The sequence below is a fragment of the Apus apus genome, chromosome 20 (assembly GCF_020740795.1).
Source record: "Apus apus isolate bApuApu2 chromosome 20, bApuApu2.pri.cur, whole genome shotgun sequence".
Classification (NCBI taxonomy): Eukaryota; Metazoa; Chordata; class Aves; order Apodiformes; family Apodidae; genus Apus; species Apus apus.
This window is the reverse complement of record NC_067301.1, coordinates 6,013,357-6,037,762: the sequence shown is the minus strand read 5'-3', so window position 1 is coordinate 6,037,762 and position 24,406 is coordinate 6,013,357. Positions and strand designations below refer to the sequence as shown.

Sequence of the window (24,406 nt, the reverse complement as noted above, 5' to 3'; positions counted from 1 at the left end):
CAGGAGAGGCTGTGGTTGTGACCCAGGGACCCAGCCAGCAGGACACAGCAGCAGCAGAAAAGCACAAGGAACCTGCCCAGAAGAGCATCTCAGATCATGACCTGGCCCTGCTGAACATCGTCCTGCAGAACATCTCAGATGATGACCGGGCTGTCCTGGACATTGTCTTGCAGATCATCTCAGATGATGATCTGGCTCTGCTGGACACAGCAGCAGCAGCAGAGCAGGAGGAACCTGCAGCCACGGCCACGCTCCCGCAGGCCCCGTCCCGGCAGCGCCGACCCTCCTTCTTCTGGAGGGTGCTCTGGGCTCTGGGCAGGGCTTTCCTCTGCTTCCGCGGGGCCAGGCAGCACCCCTGATTGAGTCCAACCCTCCCTGCCAGAGCAGGAGCAAAAAGACTAGGGCAGAGCAGTCGGAAAGGCAGGTCTTGAGTCTCTCTGGACTCTCTCCAGGAGCTCCGTGCCCTCCTGGTCTTGGGCACCCCAGAACTGAACGCAGCACTGCGGGGAGCATCTTCCCACAGCAGAGCGGAGGGGGAGAGTCACCTCCCTCCACAAGAGAAGTTCTAAGTCACCTCCCTCGACAAGAGAAGGCCTGAAGAGACAGCAAGACCAGTGATACTAATAAAAGAGAAGACAGTGCTGCACAAGGCACCTGCTCGCCACCCGGGACGCTGGGCACGTGACTCTTCGGAACAACAACTCCCCTTCCCCGAGAGACCCCCAAGTTCATATGCTGAGCCTGACATCCTGAGTATTGGATAAATTCCTACCTGGTGTGCTGGTTTAAACAGCCAGGGTGAACCACAGAAGGCAGAATTACTCCCTATTACCACCCCCCCTCCACCCTCCCAAGGGAAGATAGAAGGGGAATAAGGTAGAGAGGCTGAAGGGTTGGAAATAGAAACAGGGAGGAATTCACTCTAACACTGGGAAGGGAGGAACAGGTCGTGGGGAGGACAGACCTCTCCACTGATACACAAACACATACAAACCCCCTCTCGCTGCTGGCAGGAATGGGTGGGTGAGGGTCCCTTGCAGCAAGGCTGCTTCAGGAGAGGGGTCCAGGGCTCCTGGCAGCACCAGGTGGAGTTGGATTCTGGAGAGCACATGAGGAACCCAATCTCTGAGCAGCGACAGCAGGGGAGGAGGCCCAGGAAGGAAGGGGCTGAGCTTCAGGTTCTCCTGCTTTGAGAGTGTGGCAAGAAGTGGGGGAATATCGACCCCTCCCCGCTCCGACCCGCCCAGGTTTTCCAGGGTCTAAAGGATCCTCTCGCTAGTTCTTCTTCAAGGTGTTCAACACCCTGCCAGGGTCACTCAAGCCAGAAGAGAGGCACCAGTAAGGGTGACGTGGTGGTGGGAGATAAGGAACCCATAGGGTGAGGAAGTGGGCATGGAATTTTCTAAGCACCTTAAATATATCTCTGAGTGTAGAAGCCTGTGTGTCACAGAGGACCTTAATGACCCTGCCATTTGCTGGACTCTGACATTGAAGGAACAGACTTGGGCCTATTCTGGGGACTTTGATGAGGTATTCAATGGTCAGCAGCATTCTGTGCCTGTCCACCCTCTCCTGCTCCAGAAAAGCCCCTGTAGGTCCCAGGTCACATCTCCCTGTCCCACATAAGGGCTCCAGCTGCCCTTGTGACTCTGGAAGCAGCGACCACCTCTTCATGGTCAATCCCATCTCAAAGGCCCCGGGGGGTGGCTGTGGAGACGCCCACCCCTCACCAGCTGGGACCAGTTGGGACTGTGCTGGTTTGGTGTGGAGATGGTTTGGTGGCAGGGGAGGGACCTCAGGGGTGGCTCCTGTGAGACGCCGAGAAGCAGCTGGTTAACCAGACACAGGGTTTAAAAAGGGATCAATGGGATCGAGATGGAAATGGTGGCAGGGGGTAAGTTTTTAAAGGCATTTTCATCATGAGCCCAGTGTTTATTTACTCAGATTTATTCAGCAACGGCTCAGGTGAAGCTGTTCAATCCCTTGCCATGGGGCAGTCAGTCCCGAGTCCTGTTGTTCCCATCCTGCTGCTTTTCCTCAGCAGAGGGTCTTGGAACCCTGTTTTTAAGGAAAAACGAGGCTTTTGGTATCCAAGCCCAAGAATAAGGGGCTTTTTGCCAGGAGGGACCCCTCTGGCCTGCGGGTGGCTGCTGTTGCCTTCTAACAGCTCATGAATATAATCGTGTTCATACAGTGAATCCAATGACTCGGTGCTCTTCCACCCGGTGCTCCAGGCTGTATCCGAGACAAGCTGGGGGCAGAATCCCTGTCCCCCCTTTTCCTCCTTCTTGCCTCATCCCTCTGGACCACTCGGGATGTGGTTTTTTTCCTCTCGTTGGGATCTGGTTTTGCCCGAATCCTGCTGTGTCCCTGGTGTCCAAGCCCTGCTTTTGTCCTGCCTGGCCCTTACGTCCTCCTTTATGCGGGTTTCTTTCCCCAGAATGGGATTTTTTCCCCCCCCCAAATGGGACTTAACTCACCGGCTGCAGCCCCAGCGGGCCTGGCTGCGGGGCCGGAAGTGGGTCGGTCGCCTTGGCAACGCGTCTGCGTCTGTCCCGGCGGCGGCACCGGCCGGGCCTGGCTGCGGGGCCGGGGCTGGCTCTGGGGGTGAGTGACAGGGTTGGGATCAGTCTGCGGGGCCGGGGCTGGCTCTGGGGGTGAGTGACAGGGTTGGGATCAGTCTGTGGGGCCGGGGCTGGCTCTGGGGGTGAGTGACAGGGTTGGGATCAGTCTGTGGGGCCGGGGCTGGCTCTGGGGGTGAGTGACAGGGTTGGGATCAGTCTGTGGGGCCGGGGCTGGCTCTGGGGGTGAGTGACAGGGTTGGGATCAGTCTGCGGGGCCGGGGCTGGTTCTGGGGGTGAGTTACAGGGTTGGGATCAGTCTGTGGGGCCGGGGCTGGTTCTGGGGGTGAGTTACAGGGTCAGGACTGGGCTGTGGGGCTCAGGGCCAGCAGAGGGGCTGTGGTGGTGAGTTATAAGGGTCTGCGGCCTGGTTGTGGGGCCGGGGATTGGCTGTGGGTCTGGGGACTGGCTGTGGGTTTGGGGCCTGGCTATGGGGCCGGGGCCTGGCTGTGGGGCCGGGCCCTGGCTATGGGGCCGGGGCCTAGCTGTGGGGCTGGGCCCTGGCTGTGGAGGTGAGTTACAGGGTCAGGACTGGGCTGTGGGGCTCAGGGCCAGCAGAGGGGCTGTGGCAGTGAGTTATAAGGGTCTGCGGCCTGGTTGTGGGTCTGGGGCCTGGTTGTGGGGCTGGGCCCTGGCTGTGGGGCTGGGCTCTGGCTGTGGAGGTGAGTTACAGGGTCGGGACCAGCCTGTGGGGCTCAGGGATGGCTGAGGGGCTGTGGCAGTGAGTTATAGGGTCTGGGGACTGGCTGTGGGGCTGGGGCCCTGGCTGTGGGGCCGGGGCCTGGTTGTGGGGCTGGGCTCTGGCTGTAGAGGTGAGTTATAGGGTCAGGACTGGGCTGTGGGGCTCAGGGATGGCTGAGGGGCTGTGGTGGTGAGTTATAGGGGCCAGGCCTGGTTGTGGGGCCGGGGCCTAGCTGTGGGGCTGGGCTCTGGCTGTGGAGGTGAGTTATAGGGGCCGGGGCCTGGCTGTGAGGCCAGGACTAGGCTTAGCTGTGGGGCTGAGGCCAGCCTGTGGCACTGAGGACCCTGCTGTGGGGATGGAGCTGTGCTGTAGGGCCTGGGGCTTGGGGCTGGCTGCTCTTGGGGGTCTCCGTGTTTGGGGGCACCTGTGGGCACAGCCTGTCCTGACTGTGGTTCTTTATCCCGACCCCTCACCCAGGCACCTGAACACAAAACATGCTGCACTGAAACCAGCTCCTCCCAGCAAAGCTCTAATTCATACCATGCAGACCCTGGCTCGGGAGGGTCCCACCAGGACTTCTGGGGATTTTATTCTTCTTATTCTTTTACTCACTTGTAAACTCAGGAGTTGCTCTTCAGGGGATGCTGAACCTCAGCTCGTTGCCTTGGAGGTTGTTTGTTAGAGGCAGTACATGAAAGGCACAGCCCCCTTTCCCTTCCCTCCCTCCCTCAGGCTCCTAAGAAACTCTGCTGAGTCACTTGGTGTCCAGGCTCACACAGGGGAAAGATCTCCCCATCTCCAAGTAGCTTCCTGCTGGCTCTGGGCAGGGTGTGCCTCTGCTGGGACTCTTGGCCTTGCTGAGCATTCCCATTTCACAGTGGTGGAGAAGAAGCCAAGCATCCGATACCAAATTGCTGGCAAAAAAGTTGTGGAACAACCCCAGTGGCTGTTCCCTTCTCTGTGTTTGTTTTGGGGTGAGGAGCAGCAGGTGAGTCTGACTTCACCTGGAGGAGGCCAAGTGATCAAAGCTGATGTGGTTTTTTTCCCCCCTTGACAAATCTGGCTACACAAACCACAGAAAAAGAAGGGGGAGTGCACGACCCTTTGTGCTTCTCCAAAATGTTGCTGTCAGGTTGTGACCTGGTTGTCCAGGCTCTTGGGCTTTCTTCTGGTAAATCATGAGGGGTCTGAGAGCAGCTTCACTGGGGAACACGCAGCAGAACGTGGCTTCACCTTGAATGGAGCTTAATACCAGTCTCTGTTAAGCAGCCTTTGGCCAGAGGAGAAGTCAGAAGGGGTTTCTCTGTTTTGAATCAGTCTCAAAGGTCTTTTGAAAAAGCCAAGTGCAGACAGTCTTACCCAAAAGTGATGGGAACTGAGTCTTTCACTGCAGGACCAGCAAAAAGGCCAGATCTGTGCTTTAAAGTTCACTCACCTCCCGCTTTCACTCAGTTTCTAGCTTCAAAAAACAAGGTTTCTGTTCTTGCCATCAAAAAACTTCCTGTCAGTTGGGAAGGGCACAACTTCCCAGTGCTCTGGGGCAGCTTTAGACAGCTCCTGACAAAGCCAGTCTCTAGAAACACAGGAGCAGCATTCCATGACTCAGCTGTTAGGGAGCAGCAGGATCTGCCTGCCCAGACAGGGACACACCACCTCTGGTGCTGTTACTGGCTGAGGAGCAGCACAGCAGCGGGAGCTGTGGGGAGCTGGAGCTCTCTAGAAGCTTCCTGGCCAGTTCCTGTAACTTCTCCCTCTGCTCCCCCTCCACCAGGTACCTTGAGAAGCAATGGCCACAGCAGCTCTGCTGACCTTAGCTCACGGCTCCTTCCCCCCAGGCACAGCAGCCCCTTCCTGGGGCCCAGACACCACCACCATGCATGTCACCAGGCCAAAATCTGCCAAGGGACGCACCAGGCCGAGCTGCAGCCACCTGCAGAGTGTGGCAGCCTGTCCTTGCCAAGTGCCACCTTCCCCACCACCAGCACCTCTCCAGGAACTGGGGAGCAGCCGGAGATCATCATCTACCAAACCACCATTCCCATCCAGCCAGGTGTCTCCTGAGGAGATCCCGGAGCTCCTGCAGCACGTGCCTCTGAGGACCTCCTCTTCCCTGACCAGGTACAAGGTGCTCCCCTCCATTGGGAAGCAGGGCACAGGGAGCAGGGCTGTGGAAGCTCTGGCTGAACAGGCCAACTGGCTGAGGCTGAGCAGGGAGCAGGAGGATGTTCCCAAAATCCCAACTCTTCTTGGAGAACAAGGATCTACCAGCGTATTGTCAGAGAGCGACGTCCCCAGTGAAGAAGGCTCGTGTGCTCAGTGTCCTCTGGAGAAGCAGAGAAGGAAAATGAGGCAAGAGAGCCCTTGGATGTCAACTTTAAGTTTGGAAGAGCCACCCAAGGAAAAGCCATGTGTGCTCCTGGCTGTGCGGGCTCCCTCTGGGCAGAGGTTTGAGCACCATTTCAAGCCCACCGACAGCCTCCAGACGGTCCTTGCCATGGCAGAACAGAAAATGTCAGCCCAGTACCAAGGCTGCAGCATTGAAACGATGGAGGTGCCTCGAAGGAGCTTCTCTGACCTCACCAGGTCCCTCCAGGAATGTGGGATTCTCCACAAGTCCTTGCTGTGCATCCGGCAGGAGCAGCACAACACAGACCTTTAGGTGCACCGAGAGGCTGCCACGCTGCTCCGGGCTGTTCTGCAGGTGGGATGTGTTACATCCTCTGAAATTCTGATGTTTCCTGGCCAGACTTCTCCATCTTGCTATTTTCCCAAAGTTCTTGAAGCAGACTTGTGTGTAAGTGCTGAAATAGCATCATTTTTTTTACACGTGCCACCCCAAATTGCTCCCTGAGCACCACCAACCTTCGACCTTTTGGAAACTGCTCGTGTTCTTCTTTGAAGACTGAAGTTTCCAGAACCTCTCCCCTTATCCTTTTCCATATTCCAGGAAGGTACCACTTCCCAGAGGGCATGTAGATGCAGAGGCACCTGTTTGGGAAGGCAGCAATTGGTTTACTCTGGAGAATCATCTTCAGTAGCACCATCCTAAACATCTTGAGAGTGACTGAAAGAGAGATCAAACCCAGGAAACCATATGGAAATACCAGTAATAATGGATTATTGAGAAGTACTACAATGCAAGACTGATGGAAATCCCCCTGTGAGGGCTCAGGTCTTTCTGGAGAACCTCAGTGCAGCTTTTAAAGAGTGTGTCTGTATCATCTTTTTAAGAACAAATCATTATTTTGGCTGCACTGGGGAGCAGCAGGATTTTCTGCTTGGTTCTACTTGGTTTCTACTTGGTTTGCCTTCTCTCATTCCCCTCGTGGGATCCAGAAGCAAGAACAGATGGAGAGCTCAGATGGGATGTTACAAACCACTTCCATTTAACACCAAAATGAGTCAGTCCAAAAAAGCAAATGCTGCTTGGAGAGTTTTAAAAAAGATACTAATTGGATTTGATGGAGGGGTTGGCTCAGGTTGTAGGACTTGTTTTACTAAACCATGATTAAAAAAGCCTGGCTGAGTAACGTGGCAGTTTTAGGTAAATACAATGTGCTTGTGCTAAAAGAAAGTCCAGGTTTGCAATGGAAATCCTCATGGTTCAAAGGGAACAATTCAGTCTACTCAAAAAAGGGACCATTTGCCCCACAGCTGAGCTGGTTTTGGTATTTTGAGGTAAACCCAAGGTTATTTTTAACCTCAGTGTTACCACCAACCAACCCAAACCAGCAGCAGGATGTGTTGACCAAGAGTCTCATTCTCAAGCAAGTGTTCAGGGTCTGATGGCTTTATAAACAGTGTTATCTCCAGCTGTGGGTGACAGGAATTGCTCAGCATCCATCCCTGTGGCTTCAGGGAGAGCAGGATAAGGAAAGACAAGGGTGCTTTTAACCACAGCTCAGTGGGGAGCAAAGTATTTCACTTAAGTTTCAGGAACAGTTTTATTTTTCTTTCAGTGCTTCATTCCCTTCTGGTTTTGTGTGTACTGTTACTTCTGCCTTTCAGTCTTTTCCTCCTGTGTGGTGATACAATCAATAAAACCTTTTAGGCTGAAACTTGAACTTAAAATGATAAAAGCTGAGAAAGCAGAACGAGTTTGGGCCTCTCCAGAAATGTCCATTTTGATTTCCTTTTGTAAAAAACATGACAACCTAGGCCAGCACCATGCAGGGACACCTCTTTTCTTCCCCAATTCTCACAAACTCATAGAATGATATGGATTGGAGGGACCTTCAAGATCATCTAGATCCAACCCCCCTGCATGGGCAGGGACACCTCCCACCAGCCCAGGCTGCTCCAAGCCCCATCCAACCTGCCCTTCAACACTGCCAGGGATGGGGCAACCACAGCTTCCCTGGGCAGCCTGGGCCAGGCTCTCACCACCCTCACACCCAAGAATTTCCTCCTCATGTCCAACCTCAATCTCCCCTCTGCCAGTTTTCATCCATCCCCCTCATCCCATCCCTCCCTTCCCTTGTCCCAAGTCCCTCCCCAGCTTTCCTGGAGCCCCTTCAGGCACTGGAAGCTGCTCTAAGCTCTCCCTGGAGCCTTCTCTTCTCCAGGCTGAACAAGAAGTTCTCCTGTTTCCTTCAGAAGCCTGGTGGGGATGCAGGAGAAGTCTTCATGATTGCCAAGTCCACTATGAGAAGCACTAGGGGGGGAAGAACAGTATTTATCTGACCTCATTTCAAAATCATCCAAAAAAAGCATCATTTCAAAAGCTGCCCACAAAGAAGCCTGCAAGAATTTCAGCATTAAATCAGGTGAAGTTCAGTCACCAGCTGCTTTGAGGTGATAGAACAGAAAACTCCTCAGGACTCCTGGCTGGAAACCTACGACTTTGAAACCCCAAAAAAAGATTGAGAGAAGAAACGAGCAGAACCACCCTTCAGTACATGTTCTTTATTCCAATTAAAAGTACATTAGAAACAGCACACAGGACCAGCAGCAGCTTTTCTGACAAACCCAACCCAATACTCTGCTGTCACCAGGTCATTCAGCTGTACTAGGAAAGAAGGTGATTGAAACAAAGTCTTCCACTCGACACGCAAGCACTCACTCACCTGCCACTTTAAATAGGTTTCCAACAGAATAAAAATAGATACACCCCAGAATACAAAAAGTTTAACAGGTTTGTGTTGGTTATTTTTTTTCTTTTTTTCCTTTTTTCTTCACTAAAGCCTTTATACAAATTGATAAAAGGGTGCACGAGTTCCTAAAATTTTAGGTACGCTTTAAATGAGCCTTTTGTTGTTGCTGTTGGTTTGGTATTTTTTTTTTACTTGGTAAAAGGATCCATGTTCCTGTCTTTGAACAGAATGATGATGGCCAAAATTGCAAAGAAAAATCCCTAGTTAAATTTACAGTTTGTACATTTGGTTGGAAGTGATTCCTGCACCGAGTAGCAGGCCCATTTCCCCCCCCCCCCAAGAAAAAAAAGAGCTGTGCACCCTAAGTTCTTTCTCCTGGAAACCAGGCTGAGGGAACAACCCCCAGGCTTTCAGCTGTGTGTACCAGAGTGGTCCCAACCCAAGGAAAAGCCCAAGCACAGAAGTTGCAAATCATTCCTTCTCCAGAATCATTCCAACCATCACCCTGGGGCGAGGGCCTGGTGACCTGTTCTGCACCACCAGCACAACAGAAGTGGTGAGCTTCATTTGGCTGAGCACTTTTAACTCCAAACTCTGGTACTGAAACATAACTGTGAGAGGGGAATTGGGTGATCTAAAGGCATTATTTTTTTTGGTCAACACAAGCTGTCATGATTTCTTTAGTCTTTTATTCCTATCACTGATGAGTGAAGCTCAGCTTGTTTTGCACCCGATTCACGCCGAGCTTCACAGCAGCATCTCAGAACTGGCAGCACCTGCCTAAAGGTGACCAACCCCTACTCCAACAGTCGTCAGCATTTGATGAATTTATTCAGACAAACGAATGAGTACAGTTCCCTTCATACTGCCCCTCCCTCCCCACCCACCTTGGCCAGGTTCAACACTTCAGATGAACCTCTAGAGCACGTGGTCAAGCGCTGGCGCCACCGCTTCACGGATCGTGGCCGTTCTAACAAATCAAGGACAAAAGAAAAGGAACTACTGCCCAGCAAAAGCAACACAGCACCTGTGTTTGCAAGTAGGAGCTACTGGAGACATCCTCAGGACAACTTAGGTAAGGAAAAGCAGGGCAAATCCATCAGGAAGCCAGAAATGAGTCTTAAAGAGCTCAGGGGAGCGCCAAAGTGAATGACATCCTACTTTGTACAAGTGGAGTTTTTAGCCAAAAACCAGCTGCCTTGTTCTTTTGTTTCTTTCTTTACTTATGTCCATTATATACTTGACTGTTGAATTTTAACTGATCGAGTGAATGCTGAATTTTTAAACCAATTAAAGGCAAGAAAGGGTTGGTTTTTTTCCCCTCCTTCTTCATTTTCAATTTGTTTGACATAATTACCTATTGCCCGTTTTTTGGCAAGTGTAATTCTCAGAATTCCAAAAAAATCTTCCCATTTTAAGGCTAAACTAAGAAAATGTTAAAAGCTTCTGTAAACATTTCCTCTTCCTCCCCATAGTTGCACAATTTTGAAGTCCAACTGCAATTTGTAAAATGAGGTAATTTTGTGTACTCGTATCTGAAGAGAGTTCTTTTTGGGAGTAGCTGAGAAGCTTGCCAATCTGAACACTGATCCAATTGTAGTGGGAGAGCTTCCACAGCAGGGTACACACCAGTTCCAGCAGCTGTTCTTCAGTTAGCTATCTTCTCAATTTCATCCAAGTCGTCAGTATCCAATTTGTTTATCTTTTTGTCTGGGAAAGAGGAGAAATAAGTCAGATTTCCTAAGACAGAGAAGGGCAAGCTGCTTGCTTTAGCTGCTCTGGAGGAGCTCAGGTTTATCTAGGCAGGTTTAACCTAAATCAGGAGATTAAGGTTGGACATGAGGAGGAAATTCTTTGCTGTGAGGGTGGTGAGAGCCTGGCCCAGGTTGCCCAGGGAAGCTGTGGCTGCCCCATCCCTGGCAGTGTCCAAGGGCAGGTTGGAAGGGGCTTGGAGCATCCTGGTATAGAGGGTTGGATCTAAATCATCATTAAGGTCCCTTCCAACCCAAACTATTCTACAATCCTATGACTATCCAGGTAGCCAGCAAACACAAAACCTCCCTTATTTCTCCTCCCATCCCATGCAGCAGCTCACAATCCACACTGACATCACACAGCTGATGTGCCCTTCTCTCAACCCAGCTGAAGGCCCCGTGACCATCTCTGCTCAGTCTCCAGCCAGGCAACATTCTGCAGAAACACCAGCTACTTTCAGAGAAGGCAGGGAGAGCCTCAAGGTACATACTGAAATGCTCCTGGATCCTGTTGAGGATATTCATGCTGTGCTTGCTGTCCACCATGTTAATGGCCAGTCCTCTCTTGCCAAAGCGACCCGTGCGCCCGATGCGGTGCAGGTAAGTCTCATTGTCTGGATTTCCATCTTTATCCACAGGTAGGTCAAAGTTGATGACCACAGAGACCTGCTCTACATCAATCCCTGAGAAAAAGAAAGCACCAGGTGACACAGCCATATGGAAACCACTTGGCAGCAGGAACAGCCTCCTCTGACCCGCGTGTGGTTTGGCCGCTGCAGCCAAGTGAAGGGAGGAGGTAAAAGCAGCTTCCAGCTCTGCCATGGACCTTCACCACAACATCCTCACAGGGTACTTGGAAATAAACTCTATCTAGTTGGCTACACCAGATAATCCCACTAAACAGCCAAGGGAAAAGCAGTCAGAGATGCTTTAACCAGCACTTAACACATTTTGGAAACTCTCTCCTTTCCAAAGCTAAGAAGGCCTCTTGTTTTTTCCAAGGACTAGGTTGTCTTAACTGTTCTAGGATGTCCAATTGCAACACAAATTCCTACTGGAATTCACTACTTTTCAGCTTCCTGTATTCCAGAACATGTTTATTTGAAACACGGAGGGGCAGCAGGATGAGCCAGGCTTGGTGCCAGAAGCAGAACATTCCCACAGGATGGACTTTTTCATCTCAAGCTGCAGGAAGGCTACAAGGAATCCTTCAGCAATTCCTAGCCTGCATCAAAAGAAGTGTGGCCAGCAGGTTAAGGGAGGGGATTCTCCCCTTTTATTTGGCTCTTGTGAGGCCACATCTGGAGAACTGTGTCCAGTTCTGGAGACCCCAACATAAGAAGGACAAGTGTTCAGCCTGGAGAAGAGAAGGCTCCAGGGAGAGCTTAGAGCACCTTCCAGTGCCTGAAGGGGCTCCAGGAAAGCTGGGGAGGAACTTGGGACAAGGGAAGGGGGTGAGAGGACAAGGAGGAAAGGACTAAAACTGGGAGAGGGGAGATTTAGGTTGGACATTAGGAAGAAATTGTTCACTGTGAGGGTGGGGAGAGCCTGGCCCAGGTTGTCCAGGGAAGCTGTGGCTGCCCCATCCCTGGCAGTGTTGAAGGGCAGGTTGGATGGGGCTTGGAGCAGCCTGGGCTGGTGGGAGGTGTCCCTGCCCATGCAGGGGGGCTGGGGCTGGGTGGTCTTTAAGGTCCTTCCAACCCAAACCAGTCCATGATTCTATTTCTCCAGACTGGAACACCTGAGGATGTGCACTCTTCCCCTAAGCCAGCCAGTAGTGTCCTATCTTAGGAACTGCTGCTCCTGCCCTCCCTGGCCCAGCTCTGCCATGCCCTACCTCTGGCACAGACGTTTGTGGTCACCAGCACCTTTTCTTTGCCCTCTCGGAACCGCTCGATCACAGCAGCTCTCTGCTCCACCATCATCTCCCCACTGAGCAGTGCCACCTGATGGCCTTCCTTGGAGAGCTCTGCTGCCAGCCAGCCAGCTGTCTTCCGAGTCTGAAACACAAAGCCAGGAAGGTTTTGGAAGTCTTGGAAGGTTTAATGTTGTAAAGCAGGAATAAACCTCTCTGGAGGTGTTCAAAAAACATGTAGATGTGGCACTTTGGGACATGGTGGTGTTGGGTTGAGGGTTGGACTTGATGATCTTCAGAGGGCTCCAGACACAGGGTTTATCCTGTCTGAGCTAGCTTGATGTGCCTGTTCTGCACTGGTTTTTTTTTTTTCCTAAGAGATACTGTGGTGCTGCCAGAGAAAAGAAAAAAGTCTCTGCTTGATTCACAGGGAGACCCCAGAAGTATATTCCCAATTCCATGAGGGAAATGGAAGTCCCAGGAAAAACTACATGTCAGCCACAGAACTACAACACTTCCCCATCCCTCATTCTCCCCTATTTTCATTCCTTTCTCAACCTCAGAGGTTTTTTTTCCAGTAGTTCTAAGGAATATTTTGGTTTGGAAAACCATGCATTACTCTGCTTTTTTGCTTCAGAGGATTTCCAGGATAAAAATGTTCTGGATGGACAAATCCAGAGAAACCAGTTAGTGCTGTCACAGCTTGTTCAAGATTGCATTTAAAGAGGGAGCCAGAGAAAGCAAAGAAAAAGGCAATTTGTTCTGTTTCTTGCTGAAAAGTGTTCCTGGCTGGGTTTTTAGCACTAGTAGACATTAAGGAGGTCATTGGGACATTCATTCGCTGGAAGGACTCACATGGCAGAAGATCATGGCCTGGGCAATGGTGATAGCACCATAGATGTTACAGAGAGCCTGGAACTTCTCATCTCTGTTATTGCACAGAACATAATACTGCTTAATAGTGTCCAGTGTCTCCTCCTCTCTCTTCAGTTTGATGATGTTTGGGTCAGGAACAACTTTCTGAGCAAATTTCCACACAGAATCTTCAAAAGTGGCTGAAAACAGAAGCATCTGGCAGTCCTTAGGGAGCATCCTGCAAGAGAGAGCAAAATGGGCAGGGCTCTCACTTAACACTGTCACACCCCCCCCGCCCCCCCAATATCCTGATGGGATTAAAGCTACAGGTAAAGCAGGAAAAAACCTCAGAACCAGTTTCTTTCAGTGGCTGGAAAGACTAGTGCTAATCTTACCCACACCTGATTGTTCCCTCATGGACCAGTGGAATCCAGACTCACTTTCTTAACAATGAATAAACCCCACTCCAGAGACAGGCTTTTTATTCTGTGAGGAAATGAAACTGCTTGTCAGCCCCTGATGTTCTGCCTCTCCTAATCACCTGGAGTGGAGCTAAAAATATCATTTTAATCTCGTGGCTTTATCAGGGAAGACCCCAGGCAAGAATCTAACCCTGCTGTCTTTGGGTAACTAAAACTGAAAGAAGGAAAAATCAAGTGTGCCCAGTCCTTACCTCTGAATGCGGATGCTCTGGTCCTGGTGGCCCTGGGTTGCTATCATCACATCAGCCTCATCCAAGACAAACACTTTGATTTTCTTGGGATCTATGAATTTCAGTTTGGAACACCAGTCCAGCACGGTGCCAGGGGTGCCAATGACAATCTGCTCAGAGATCTTCTGACCTCTCTCCACTGCCAAGACACAGAGGAAAGCTTCCATAAGGTGGCTGGGCAGATAGTGAGATGTTCTGCCCCTCTCTGAAAGATCTCTGCTTCACCCCAGGACCATCCTTTTCCCATTCCCAGCCCATTTCACCCTACTCACATTTATTGCCTCGGACAGCATATGCAAGTTTCAGCTCTGGATAAAACTTTCCCATCTGTTCAATCACTTTTCCTGTTTGAAGTGCCAGCTCATATGTTGGGGAAAGGCACAAACACTGGAGGGACAGAAGGAGAACATGTTTGAGATGACCAACACCATCACACTTGCTTTTAAAAATCCCTCCTATTGAGGTTTTCCTGAAGATGAACACAGGAGCAGCTGGATGGTTTCTGAAAGCCCATCAGTTCCACATCCTGGAACTAGGGGAAGGAGTTGATAGGACACAGGAGCTACTGCCTTTCTGTGTTCAACTCTGCTCCTCAGGCTTGATATTCTGCTAGGGGACACACCAGGGCAGTGACAAGGATCCCAACTAAAAGATCAGCATTTTTCAAGGGAAGAATTCTAGCCTTGAAGTCACTGCTCAACTATCTCATAAAGAAATTTGGGGTTAAAAGCCCCTTTCTTGGCATTTCTGCTCTCTTGTCACAGGTATCTTCTCTTCCATCCCAAACTCCACTTACTTAACCCCCTTCAGCCCAGAATACTTCCCTGATTTAACTTCTCCCAGAATGATGTCCCCCTAGTTTAACTCCTCACAGAGCATCCCAAGTGAGGATGGGGCTGAAGGGAACAAGTTGTGAGCAAAATCCACATCTTTTCCATTAAAGGCATCTGGATAGATCCCCAAGTCCCCAGCCCCTGCTGAGCACTTTAGAGAAAGGGCATCAGAGCTGAGTTTATCAAGCCAGGAATTTACAATCAAAGCTCTCAAAAGAAGCCTCTTCTTCACTAGGTGGCACTGCACCACCAGGAAACCACCCGGAACAGTCACCTCCCAGGAACTTCACCTGTGGGTACTTGTTCCCAGGTTCCACACGACTGAGCATGGCCAGGACAAAGGCAGCTGTCTTGCCAGTCCCAGACTGAGACTGTGCAATCAGGTTCTGAGGGCTGCAGGACAAGAACAGACATGAGCTCAACCAGATCAAACCACCTGCACAGTGTTCTCATGGGGCTGAACTATGAGGAAAACACCAGTGGCTTTTTAATACCCTTTAGATTTACCACTTCTCTGGACTTGACCAGCTATGCTCCACGGGGCAGGAATTAGTTTCTGCCCTCTACCACCTCTCTTTCAGCACCTCTTGATTAAAGGAGATTCGGAAGGAAAACTGCAGTTATCTGTCAGTACTTTTCCATCCTGAACATCTCCCTCTAGTGGCTCCACTCTTCATCTCAGAGGCGAGGAGAGGAAAACCAGCCACGCAGGCAACACAGCATCTCAGCTGCTCCCACCCACCCGCCCAGGATTTGTGGAGCTATGATCATAGACTCATGGAATGGTTTGGGTTGGAAGGGACCTTAAAGATCATCTCGATCCAACCCCCCTGCACAGACACCTCCCACTAGACCAGGTTGCTCAGATCCACAGCAGCCTGAGAACTTCTCCCCTTGGGCTGACTAGGAAAAATCAGACTGACCCCAGCCAAACACTGCATGTTCAGCTCCAGCCCTAGGAAAAGGGCAAATCCAGGGCTGTTCCCACACAGCTTGGGGTCACAGAAACACCGTGGCATGGGAATCCTTTCAGACAGCTCCCTCATCACCATCCTCCCCTCCAAAGCTCAGGGATACCTCACAAAATCCTTCAAATCCTTCCTATACTGAAGGGAGTAGAAGGTACGTGTACATACGGTTCAGCAAGCATCATGGGCAGGGCATTCTCCTGGATCTTAGATGGTCTGTTGAAGCCCATGGCATAGACTCCTTGCAGCAGCTGTGGTTTCCTGAAAACAGAGGAGTTTTAATACCCTGACCTATTAGAATTACATTGGGTTTTCATTGGTGTACGAAAAGGTGAGGGGAAAAAACCCCTTGCTACCAGACCTAGAGCTGCCCCTCTCTGTGCACCCCCTCCAATCCCTCGGGTGTGGGGACTGCCACTAGGGCCTGGAAGTGCAACAAGTGGCAGCAGCAAGTCTGGAAAAGCAGCTTTGCAAAACCCCCTGCATGCCTGCCTGTCACAGCTACAGGGAAACCATGTGCACAGTCCTGGGCTGCTTGTTCTAAAGCAGCTTTGCAGGCAATCCCAGGAATCCCAGAGCATTAATCCTGTCCTTTGAGCCAGTCCCTTTTCCTCAGCCACGTCTCATCTCGGTGCCAAAATTACTCCTTGAAGGCAAGGAGGGGACAGAGTGACCTCAGTATCATAGAGTCATTAAGGTTGGAAGGGACCTCAAAGATCATCCAGTTCCAACCCCCCTGCCATAAGCAGGGAACCCCATCACCAGACCAGGCTGCACAAACCTTATCCAACCTGGCCTTAAAAACCTCCAGGGACGAGGCATCAACAACCTGCTGGGCAACCCATTCCAGTTCCTCACCACCCTTGTGGTGAAGAATTTCTTCCTCATACCTAACCTTAATCTTCCCCTCTCTCAGTTTAAAACCATTACCCCTTGTCCCATCACTATCTTCCCTGATGAAAAGCCCCTCCCCAGCTTTCCTGGAGCCCCTTCAGGCACTGGAAGCTGCTCTAAGCTCTCCCTGGAGCCTTCTCTTCTCCAGGCTGAACACCCCAACTCTCCCAGCCTGGCTCCAGAGCAGAGCTGCTCCAGCCCTCCCATCATCTCTGTGGCCTCCTCTGGACTCTCTCCAGGAGCTCCATGTCCCTCTTATGCTGGGGGCTCCAGAACTGGACACAGTTCTCCAGGTGGGGTCTCACAAGAGATGAATAAAAGGGAGAACCACCTCTCTTAGTGCACTGTGACTACACCTCGTTATATCCCAGCACTCAAACTGAAGTGTCCTCAAGGCAGCTTTCTAGTCTCAGCAGACACTTGTGCAGAGAAGAGATCCAAGAACAACCCAACATTCAGGTGATGGTGCTGCCCAGCTCTTGGCTGGTGACCTCCAAGTACCTACTGGAGTGGTGTTGGAGGTGCTCAGGAGTAAGGGCTTTCCTCTCAAGGCAGGTCACAGGTTCCCTGCCCACCATTTCCCACCGTTAAGGACTTCCTATTCAGCACAACATGCTTGTTATAAAACCCTGTATTACTTTCAGACAACAGCTGGAACAAAAGCTCTTTGAAAACATAACCTTGTGCTGCTCAGAAGCAAGGACGTCCAAAGCCCAACCCCGCAACAGTTGCCAAGGATACACCAAGTCATAAAGAAATGAAGACTCAGTTAATCTGGCTGCCCCCATCATTATCTCCCTCGGATTGTTTGGCTTTTGAAAGATGGGAATTAGTCTAAGGGGCACTACAGGACCTCAGCTTTTTGTTTTGCAGCCACTAACAGGAGCAAAGTGAAACCACATCCTGACATTTCACGGTGAGAAGCCGCATCGGTTCCCATTTCCCCCTGGAGCTTCCAAAAGAGCAACAATCCCTTGGTTTGGATTGGAAAGGACCTTAAAGATCATGAGGATCCAACCTCCCTGCTATTAGCAGGGACACCTCCCACCAGACCAGCCTGCACAAGCCCCATCCAACCTGGCCTTGAACACCTGCAGGGATGGGGCAGCCACAGCTTCCCTGGGCAACCTGTTCCAGCACCTTCCTACCCTCATGGGGAAGAATTTCCTCCTGATGTCCAACCTAAATCTCCTCTTTTTCAGCTTAAAACCATTACCCCTGTCCTATCACTGCCCTCTCTGGTGAAAAGTCTCTTCCCCTCATTCCTGTAAGCCCCTTTTAGGTATTGGAAGGTGCACTAAGGTCTCCCCAAACACTTCTCTTCTCCAGGCTGAGATCATCACTGTAGCCAACAACAATCCCACCAGGACAGCCTCTTCAGCACATTAAAACAATGTATAAATCTATCATGCCTCAAATGTGGCTTGAAAGCTCCACTGGTAAAGGTACTCAATAAGAAGGGTAAGAAAATACTGAAGCTCGTAGTGTCTCCAGTGCATAAATCCAGTATCCCTGGCAGAGAAAAGATAAGCTTTTCCCTTTGTACTCTTCCTTGCTCCTCCTGGACCTTCACAAACAACCCTCAGAGAACAGGAACAGAAGCTGGTTGTTTTCATTCCTTCTGCCAATAAAACAAACCTTGTGCTTTTCAAAACACTGCTGGGCTGCTGGAACACCTGCTCCCAGCCTCCCTGCCTTTGCTGCTGCTAATAACCCTCCCTCTGAGACAGAAAAGGCCTCACTTTGCAACTGAGGTGGAAGGACAGTCCTTCCTCCTCAGGTCACTCCTCCAGCTTCTCACAACAATCTGCATTTGAAGCCCAAAAAAACACCCAGGAAAATTCAGGTTAGTGAACAGGAATTGAAGTGAGCTGGATCCCTTCACAAGCACCAAGCCCAGTCATTGTCCTTGCATTTAAATCATACAATGACATGCTAATTTATTAATGACAGATTTGCAGTCATTTGAAATGGAAACCCATGAGCTTTGATGTGCTCTTATGCAGCCAGGGAACCCATGAGGACACACAGGGAGGTTCCAACTAGGTGACCAAGCACCAAAACTGATCCAACATGCCTCTTCCCGACTTCAGGAACAAGGCCTTCCTCCAACTGAGGGGGCCAAACACGACTCTGAAAAAGACATCCATAACAGAGCCTGTTTAATATTCCTGTTCCCAGGCTCCAACAGCTGAAAGCAGAGAACCCTCTGGCTCATCCCAACATTCCCAGCAGCTTTGAAGCCCCCAGGCACTTACAGCCGCAGCTCCTCAAAAGACTTGACGGAGTAGAGGGGTGAGGTGGGATCCCTCTGCAGCACCTCCACTTGGTTTGTTGTGTCCACCAGGTTGCTCCGGATCAGCTTGTTCAACAGGGACTGGGCAGCTCTGTCCTCTGTCCAAAAAAAGGAGGTGGGAAAACAACAAATCAATCCCAGCCCATTCCCAGGTGTCGTTCCCGGAGCCAGGGAAACAGGGCAAGATGCAGCTGAATTCTGAAATTCCAAACTCCCTGAGACATCCCAGAGATTCCCATTTCAGATCCAGGAAGACAAAGCCAAGTGAGCACTGTTTCAAGGGGCCTTCACAGAGACAGAGCTCTCCTTCTTGCAGATATTTAGCTGGAGGGTGGGTTAAAAGCCTCTTAGAGCCTCCTCGTTCCCTGACACGTGGGCAGACACTTTTGATTTGATTTATTTTCTTTTTAAGGGAAGTTTTGAGGACAGACAGCACTTTGAAAGCTTCCAGGGCTGAAATGCAGCAAGGGTTGAGGATAAGTGAGATCAACACAGAAGGTTAAACTGCTGCCCTTTGGGGGTTTTGCCAAGAAATCTGTTTCTAAAGGCACCTGAGGAAGGATTTGGAGCCATTGCCTCTCAACAGCCACTTCCGAATGAAAACCTGTTGGTTGCTACAGCAACTCCAGCTCCAGGTTATCCAACTGCTGCTGTGTCCAGCCCTGCCTTTCAGGATACTGCTGTCCCCTGATTCCACTCTAATCCAGGAAGTCTCCCAAGTTATTACAGGACTCCATGGCTTTAAAAGCATTATGGAGGAAGGCCACGTCTTGCAATCAAGTCCTTGGGGGGGATACAAGATCATCCATCCTGGGAGACAGGGCAGACTTACTGCAAGCCCAGATAAAATGAATTTATTGCCAGCATTTCTCAAGGAGGCACTTACCCTTCTCCTCATCCTCTGTCTTCTCCACGTTGTCATCAGCCTTGACAACAGCACCTGAATTAAAACAGTTTTGGGGGCAGGTGTGAGGTCCCAGGCAGCCTGGACTGGCCACATTTCAGGTTCTGGGAAGGTGATAAACCAGCCCATTTTCCTGCTCAGAGCCCTGCTCCAAATCTCCATGATTTAGAGAACCCCAAATCATGCCTTGCTCTGCAAGGCCAGTCAAGTTTAATCACCCACCCCAAGAGATTTTGCTCCTTGAATACAAGGTTCCACAGGGTCAGCCTCACAGAACAAGCCAAACATTTAGTCTTACCCTTGCAGCTTAATCTTAGCTTCATGTTTCCCTTTTCTGCAATATCTTGACTTAATCTCAGAATTTACTTTGGCAGCAGAGCTCCAAACCCAAGGGAAAAAAAAAACATGTCTAAGGCCACTTGAGGGGCTGCAACTCACCGTTGGCATCTGGTTTGGTTTTTTCCTCCTTCAGGTGTAAACTGCTCAACTACAAGTGAGGAAAAACACAAAATCAGAGTAATTCAGAGGTGACCATCCCTGTGTTTTCCTAGGATATAAACCTGAGCTTTATCAAGGCTTCTGGATCTACCACCAGCTAAAATTATTGTGTAGTGAAAACCAGGCTTGAAGGCAAACACTGAGTTTTGGAATTTCAGAGTTTTAAGACAAATTGCACTTTTTTCTATAGCTGTAAGGATGATGGGAAGAAAGGGTTTGGTTCTTATCTCTGCTCCCTGATAGTCCTTCTGATGGCAAATGAGAGAAAACTGACATTCCAGGATGGAAACTCAAGACAAACTGTTCTGGGATGAGTCTCTCTTGCCAAGAGTTTGTTCGACCACCAGGAATAGGAGGGGGAGAGGAGCCCTGAGGCTCTTCCTGCACGTCCAGGGGCTGTGGTGATGCCCTCCATCCTCAGAAAAGTCAAGCACCCACACGAGTTGGGTGCTTGTCATAAAAAACAGAAGACAACGTGGGCTTTTTGGGGGGCTGTGGGTGAGGAACCAGAGGCTCAGCGACCCCCCTGGCAGGGCCGCGTGTGGATGGAGGATGAGGGAGGAGAGCGGGGGCCTCCCCGCCCCTCTGACACAAGAGGAAAAGGGATTTTTGTAACGGGGGGGAGGGAAAGAAAAGGCTGTTTCTGGCGCCTCAGGAAGGGCCGCGGGCGCGGAGGCCGCGCTGCCGGCAGGGCCCGGCGAGGGGCCGGGCAGCGGCTTCCCCAGCCCCGGGAAGGGAGCGGGGGAGAAAAGGGGTTCCCAGCGCTGCGGGTTCTTCTGAGGAGGAGGAGGAGGCAGCGCAGCCCCGGGGCCCCGCACCCCAAAGCCCCGCACCTCACGGCCCCCCCCTCACGACCCCCCACCTCAGGGCCCCGCACCCCGAAGTCCCGCACATCAAGGCCCCGCACCTCACGACCCCCCCAACCTCAAAACCCCGCACCCCGAGGCCTCGCACCTCACGACCCCCCACCTCACGGCCGCGCACCCCAAGGCCCCCCGAGGCCCCGCACCCCGAGGCCCCGCACATCAAGGCCCCGCACCCCGAGGCCCCGCACCCCGAGGCCCCCCCGCTCCCCGCTCACCGACTCCGCCGCCGCCTCCTGCTCGTCCACGGCCAGGGCCCAGGAGTCGGTGGCCATGTCCGGCTGCCGGGCCGGCCCCAGCCCCGCTGCAGCCGCAATGGCGCCGGCGCGGCCCTGCCCCGCGCGCCGCCGCTCCCGGCCCGCGGCTCCTGCGGCCGCGGCGCCTCCGTTCCGGGAGCGGGGGGTTCCGGGGGGCGGGGGCTGCACCCCCATGGTGCGGGGCTGGGGCTGTGGGGCTGGGGGCTGGGGGGCTGGGGCTGTGGGGCTGGGGCTGTGTGAGGCTGGGGTCTGTGTGAGGCTGGGGTCTGTGTGGGGCTGGGGTCTGTGGGGCTGGGGCTGTGTGGGGCTGGGGTCTGTGGGGCTGGGGTCTGTGGGGCTGGGGCTGTGGGGCTGGGGCTGTGTGAGGCTGGGGTTTGTGTGAGGCTGGGGTTTGTGTGAGGCTGGGGTTTGTGTGGGGCTGGGGGCTGTGTGGGGCTGTGGGGCTGGGGCTGTGGGGCTGGGGTCTGTGTGGGGCTGGGGTCTGTGGGGCTGGGGCTGTGTGAGGCTGGGGTCTGTGTGGGGCTGGGGTCTGTGTGGGGCTGTGGGGCTGGGGCTGTGGGGCTGGGGTCTGTGTGGGGCTGGGGTCTGTGGGGCTGGGGCTGTGTGGGGCTGTGGGGCTGGGGCTGTGGGGCTGGGGTCTGTGTGGGGCTGGGGTCTGTGGGGCTGGGGTCTATGTGGGGCTGGGGTCCATGGGACTGGGGCTGTGTGAGGCTGGGGGCTGTGGGGCTGGAGCTGTGTGGGGCTGGGGTCTGTGGGGCTGGGGTCTGCTCCCTCATGGTGTGGGGCTGGGACTGTGTGGGGCTGGGGGCTGTGTGGGGCTGTGGGGCTGGGGTCTGTGTGGGGCTGGGTCTGTGTGGGGCTGGGGCTGTGGGGCTGGGGTCTGTGTGGGGCTGGGGTCTGTGGTCTGTGGGGCTGGGGCTGTGGGGCTGGGGGCTGCACCCTCATGGTGTGGGGCTGGGATCTGTGGGGCTGGGGTCTATGTGGGGCTGGGGTCTGTGTGGGGCTGGGGTCCATGGGGCTGGGGCTGTGTGAGGCTGGGGGCTGTGTGGGGTTGGGGGCTGCACCCTCATGGTGTGGGGCTGGGGGCTGTGGGGCTGGGGTCTATGTGGGGCTGGGGTCTGTGTGGGGCTGGGGTCTGTGGGGCTGGGGCTGTGTGAGGCTGGGGGCTGTGTGGGGCTGGGGGCTGCACCCTCATGGTGTGGGGCTGGGACTGTTTGTGGGGCTGGGGTCTGTGTGGGGCTGGGGTCTGCACCCCCGTGCTGTGGGGCTGGGACTGTTTGTGGGGCTGGGGTCTGCACCCCCCTGGTGTGGGGCTGGAACCCTGTGTGGGGCTGGGGTCTGCACCCTCATGGTGTGGGGCTGGGACTGTTTGTGGGGCTGGGGTCGGTGTGGGGCTGTGGCTGTTTGTGGGGCTGGGGTCTGCACCCCCGTGCTGTGGGGCTGGGGTCGGGGGGCTGAGAAGTGGCCGGAGCTGGGGAAGGTCCCCGTGTCCCGGCTCTGGCTGCAGGGCAGGAGCTGGAGGAGCCTCCACCACAAACCTGCCCCCCAGAGCCCCTGGGCCGGGGGTGAGGACGGCGGGATTCCCGGTGGGATTCCCGGTGGGATTCCCGGTGGGATTCCCGGTGGGATTCTGCCCTTCCCGCTGCCGGGAGCTGGTGCAGCAGGGCAGGAGGGGCTGCACCCCTGGCTCAGCCTGCAAACCAGGGCCCAGACCTTCCCAGTGGGAGAAACTGCTGCCCTTTGGGGTTTTGCCAAGAAATCTGTTTCTAAAGGCACCTGAGGAAGGATTTGGAGCCATTGCCTCTCAACAGCCACTTCCGAATGAAAACCTGTTGGTTGCTACAGCAGCTCCAGCTCCAGGTTATCCAACTGCTGCTGTGTCCAGCCCTGTCCCCTGATTCCACTCTAATCCAGGAAGCCTCCCAAGTTATTACAGGACTCCATGGCTTTAAAAGCATTATGGAGGAAGGCCACGTCTTGCAATCAAGTCCTTGGGGGGGATACAAGATCATCCATCCTGGGAGACAGGGCAGACTTACTGCAAGCCCGGATAAAATGAATTTATTGCCAGCATTTCTCAAGGAGGCACTTACCCTTCTCCTCATCCTCTGTCTTCTCCACGTTGTCTGCCAAGGGACAGGCCCACACGGGTCCTGCAGCCAAGCACAGGTTATTGACACTCTGGCAAGAACGGGTGCCCTAAACAAGCAGGCACACCCAGAGTTGGGGGAAGAATAGCTTCTATTCCCAAAGTCCCCTCCCGTTTCCCCCCTGGCTGGGCACTCCAGGGTTTACAGCCCATCCCACGCTTCTAAAGATCCCGTCAGTTTCCCACCCTTGTTCACACATCCCATTCTAGCAGGTTACTTTGTACCTTTTCAGGTAAAATGTTCACCTTTCCTGCCCCCTTGGCTGCCTTCCCCATTAACAAATCTGCTGGTGTCACCCTGCCCTGAGGAGCAAGGTAGAAGTGGCTTCGTTGGGTCTGATCTTGGGCCGTAAATCCTCCTTCCCCAGCTGGAGCCCAATTCACTCCCTCAGCTTCTTGGGCCTTAAACCACTCCTGGTGTCCTTGGCATGTGCAGAGATCTCACTTCTCTCAATCAAACTCTTACATTCCTAACACTAGGACAGATATATCAAACCCAACAAACCCGACACGACGTTTCTAACACTAGAGTGCACAAAGCATCCCTGCATTTCATTTCTAACACCAGGACAGTGGGAACTTCCTTCACCCTTTTAACCAAGACACTGAGCCCCCCTCCTTTGTTCCCACAGCCTGAGACTTCCCCTCTGGGCTGTTCCTTCTTGCTGGGCGTGAGGAATCTTGCCCACACCCCCTGCAGGACCAGCCCCTTCACTGTCTCTCTGCAAAACACCCCTTGCATCTTCTGGTTTCCCTTCCAGCTGAGACCCCACGATTACCAAGTATTGTTCCCTGATGCCTTCCCCACGTCCATCCCATTCCTCTTCACACGGATGGGTGACATCACAGCATTCTCCTGGCTGTTGTTTGTGTAGAGGTGACATCACAGCATTTTCCTGGCTGTTGTTTGTGTAGAGGTGACATCACAGCATTTTCCTGACTGTTTTTTAGGTAGAGGTGACATCACAGCATTTTTCTGGCTGGTTTTTGTGTAGAGGTGACATCACAGCATTTTTTCCTGGCTGTTTTTTTGTGTAGAGGTGACATCACAGCATTTTTCTGACTGTTGTTTGTGTAGAGGTGACATCACAGCATTTTTCTGGCTGGTTTTTGTGTAGAGGTGACATCACAGCATTTTTTCCTGGCTGGTTTTTGTGTAGAGGTGACATCAC

At 52.7% G+C, this 24,406-nt stretch overlaps 2 protein-coding genes across 3 annotated transcripts; one reads left to right on the top strand and one right to left on the bottom strand.

Annotated features, from left to right (window-relative positions):
- The first annotated feature begins 2,569 nt into the window (after nucleotides 1-2,569).
- UBXN10 (UBX domain protein 10) lies at nucleotides 2,570-5,986 on the top strand. Its single transcript, XM_051637125.1, has 2 exons — nucleotides 2,570-2,607; nucleotides 5,075-5,986. Exon 2 carries the CDS (start codon nucleotides 5,090-5,092, stop codon nucleotides 5,960-5,962), a length of 873 nt encoding a protein of 290 aa, XP_051493085.1. The 5' UTR covers nucleotides 2,570-2,607; nucleotides 5,075-5,089; the 3' UTR covers nucleotides 5,963-5,986.
- Nucleotides 5,987-8,193: 2,207 nt separating this feature from the next.
- Nucleotides 8,194-23,206, bottom strand: LOC127392772 (ATP-dependent RNA helicase DDX19A). Of its 2 annotated transcripts, XM_051637114.1 has the most exons (12): nucleotides 21,047-21,171; nucleotides 19,906-19,954; nucleotides 19,450-19,503; nucleotides 18,526-18,661; nucleotides 15,542-15,634; nucleotides 14,696-14,798; nucleotides 13,845-13,959; nucleotides 13,534-13,711; nucleotides 12,861-13,098; nucleotides 11,988-12,150; nucleotides 10,642-10,833; nucleotides 8,194-10,106 (listed from the first exon to the last, which is right to left on the bottom strand). In XM_051637114.1, the coding sequence occupies exons 1-12, from the start codon at nucleotides 21,101-21,103 to the stop codon at nucleotides 10,045-10,047; spliced, it is 1,440 nt and encodes a 479-aa protein (XP_051493074.1). In that variant the 5' UTR covers nucleotides 21,104-21,171; the 3' UTR covers nucleotides 8,194-10,044. The 2 variants fall into 2 exon arrangements, with proteins under 2 accessions (XP_051493074.1, XP_051493075.1); XM_051637115.1 differs by lacking the exons at nucleotides 19,450-19,503; nucleotides 19,906-19,954; nucleotides 21,047-21,171 and adding an exon at nucleotides 23,179-23,206.
- Nucleotides 23,207-24,406: the final 1,200 nt, after the last annotated feature.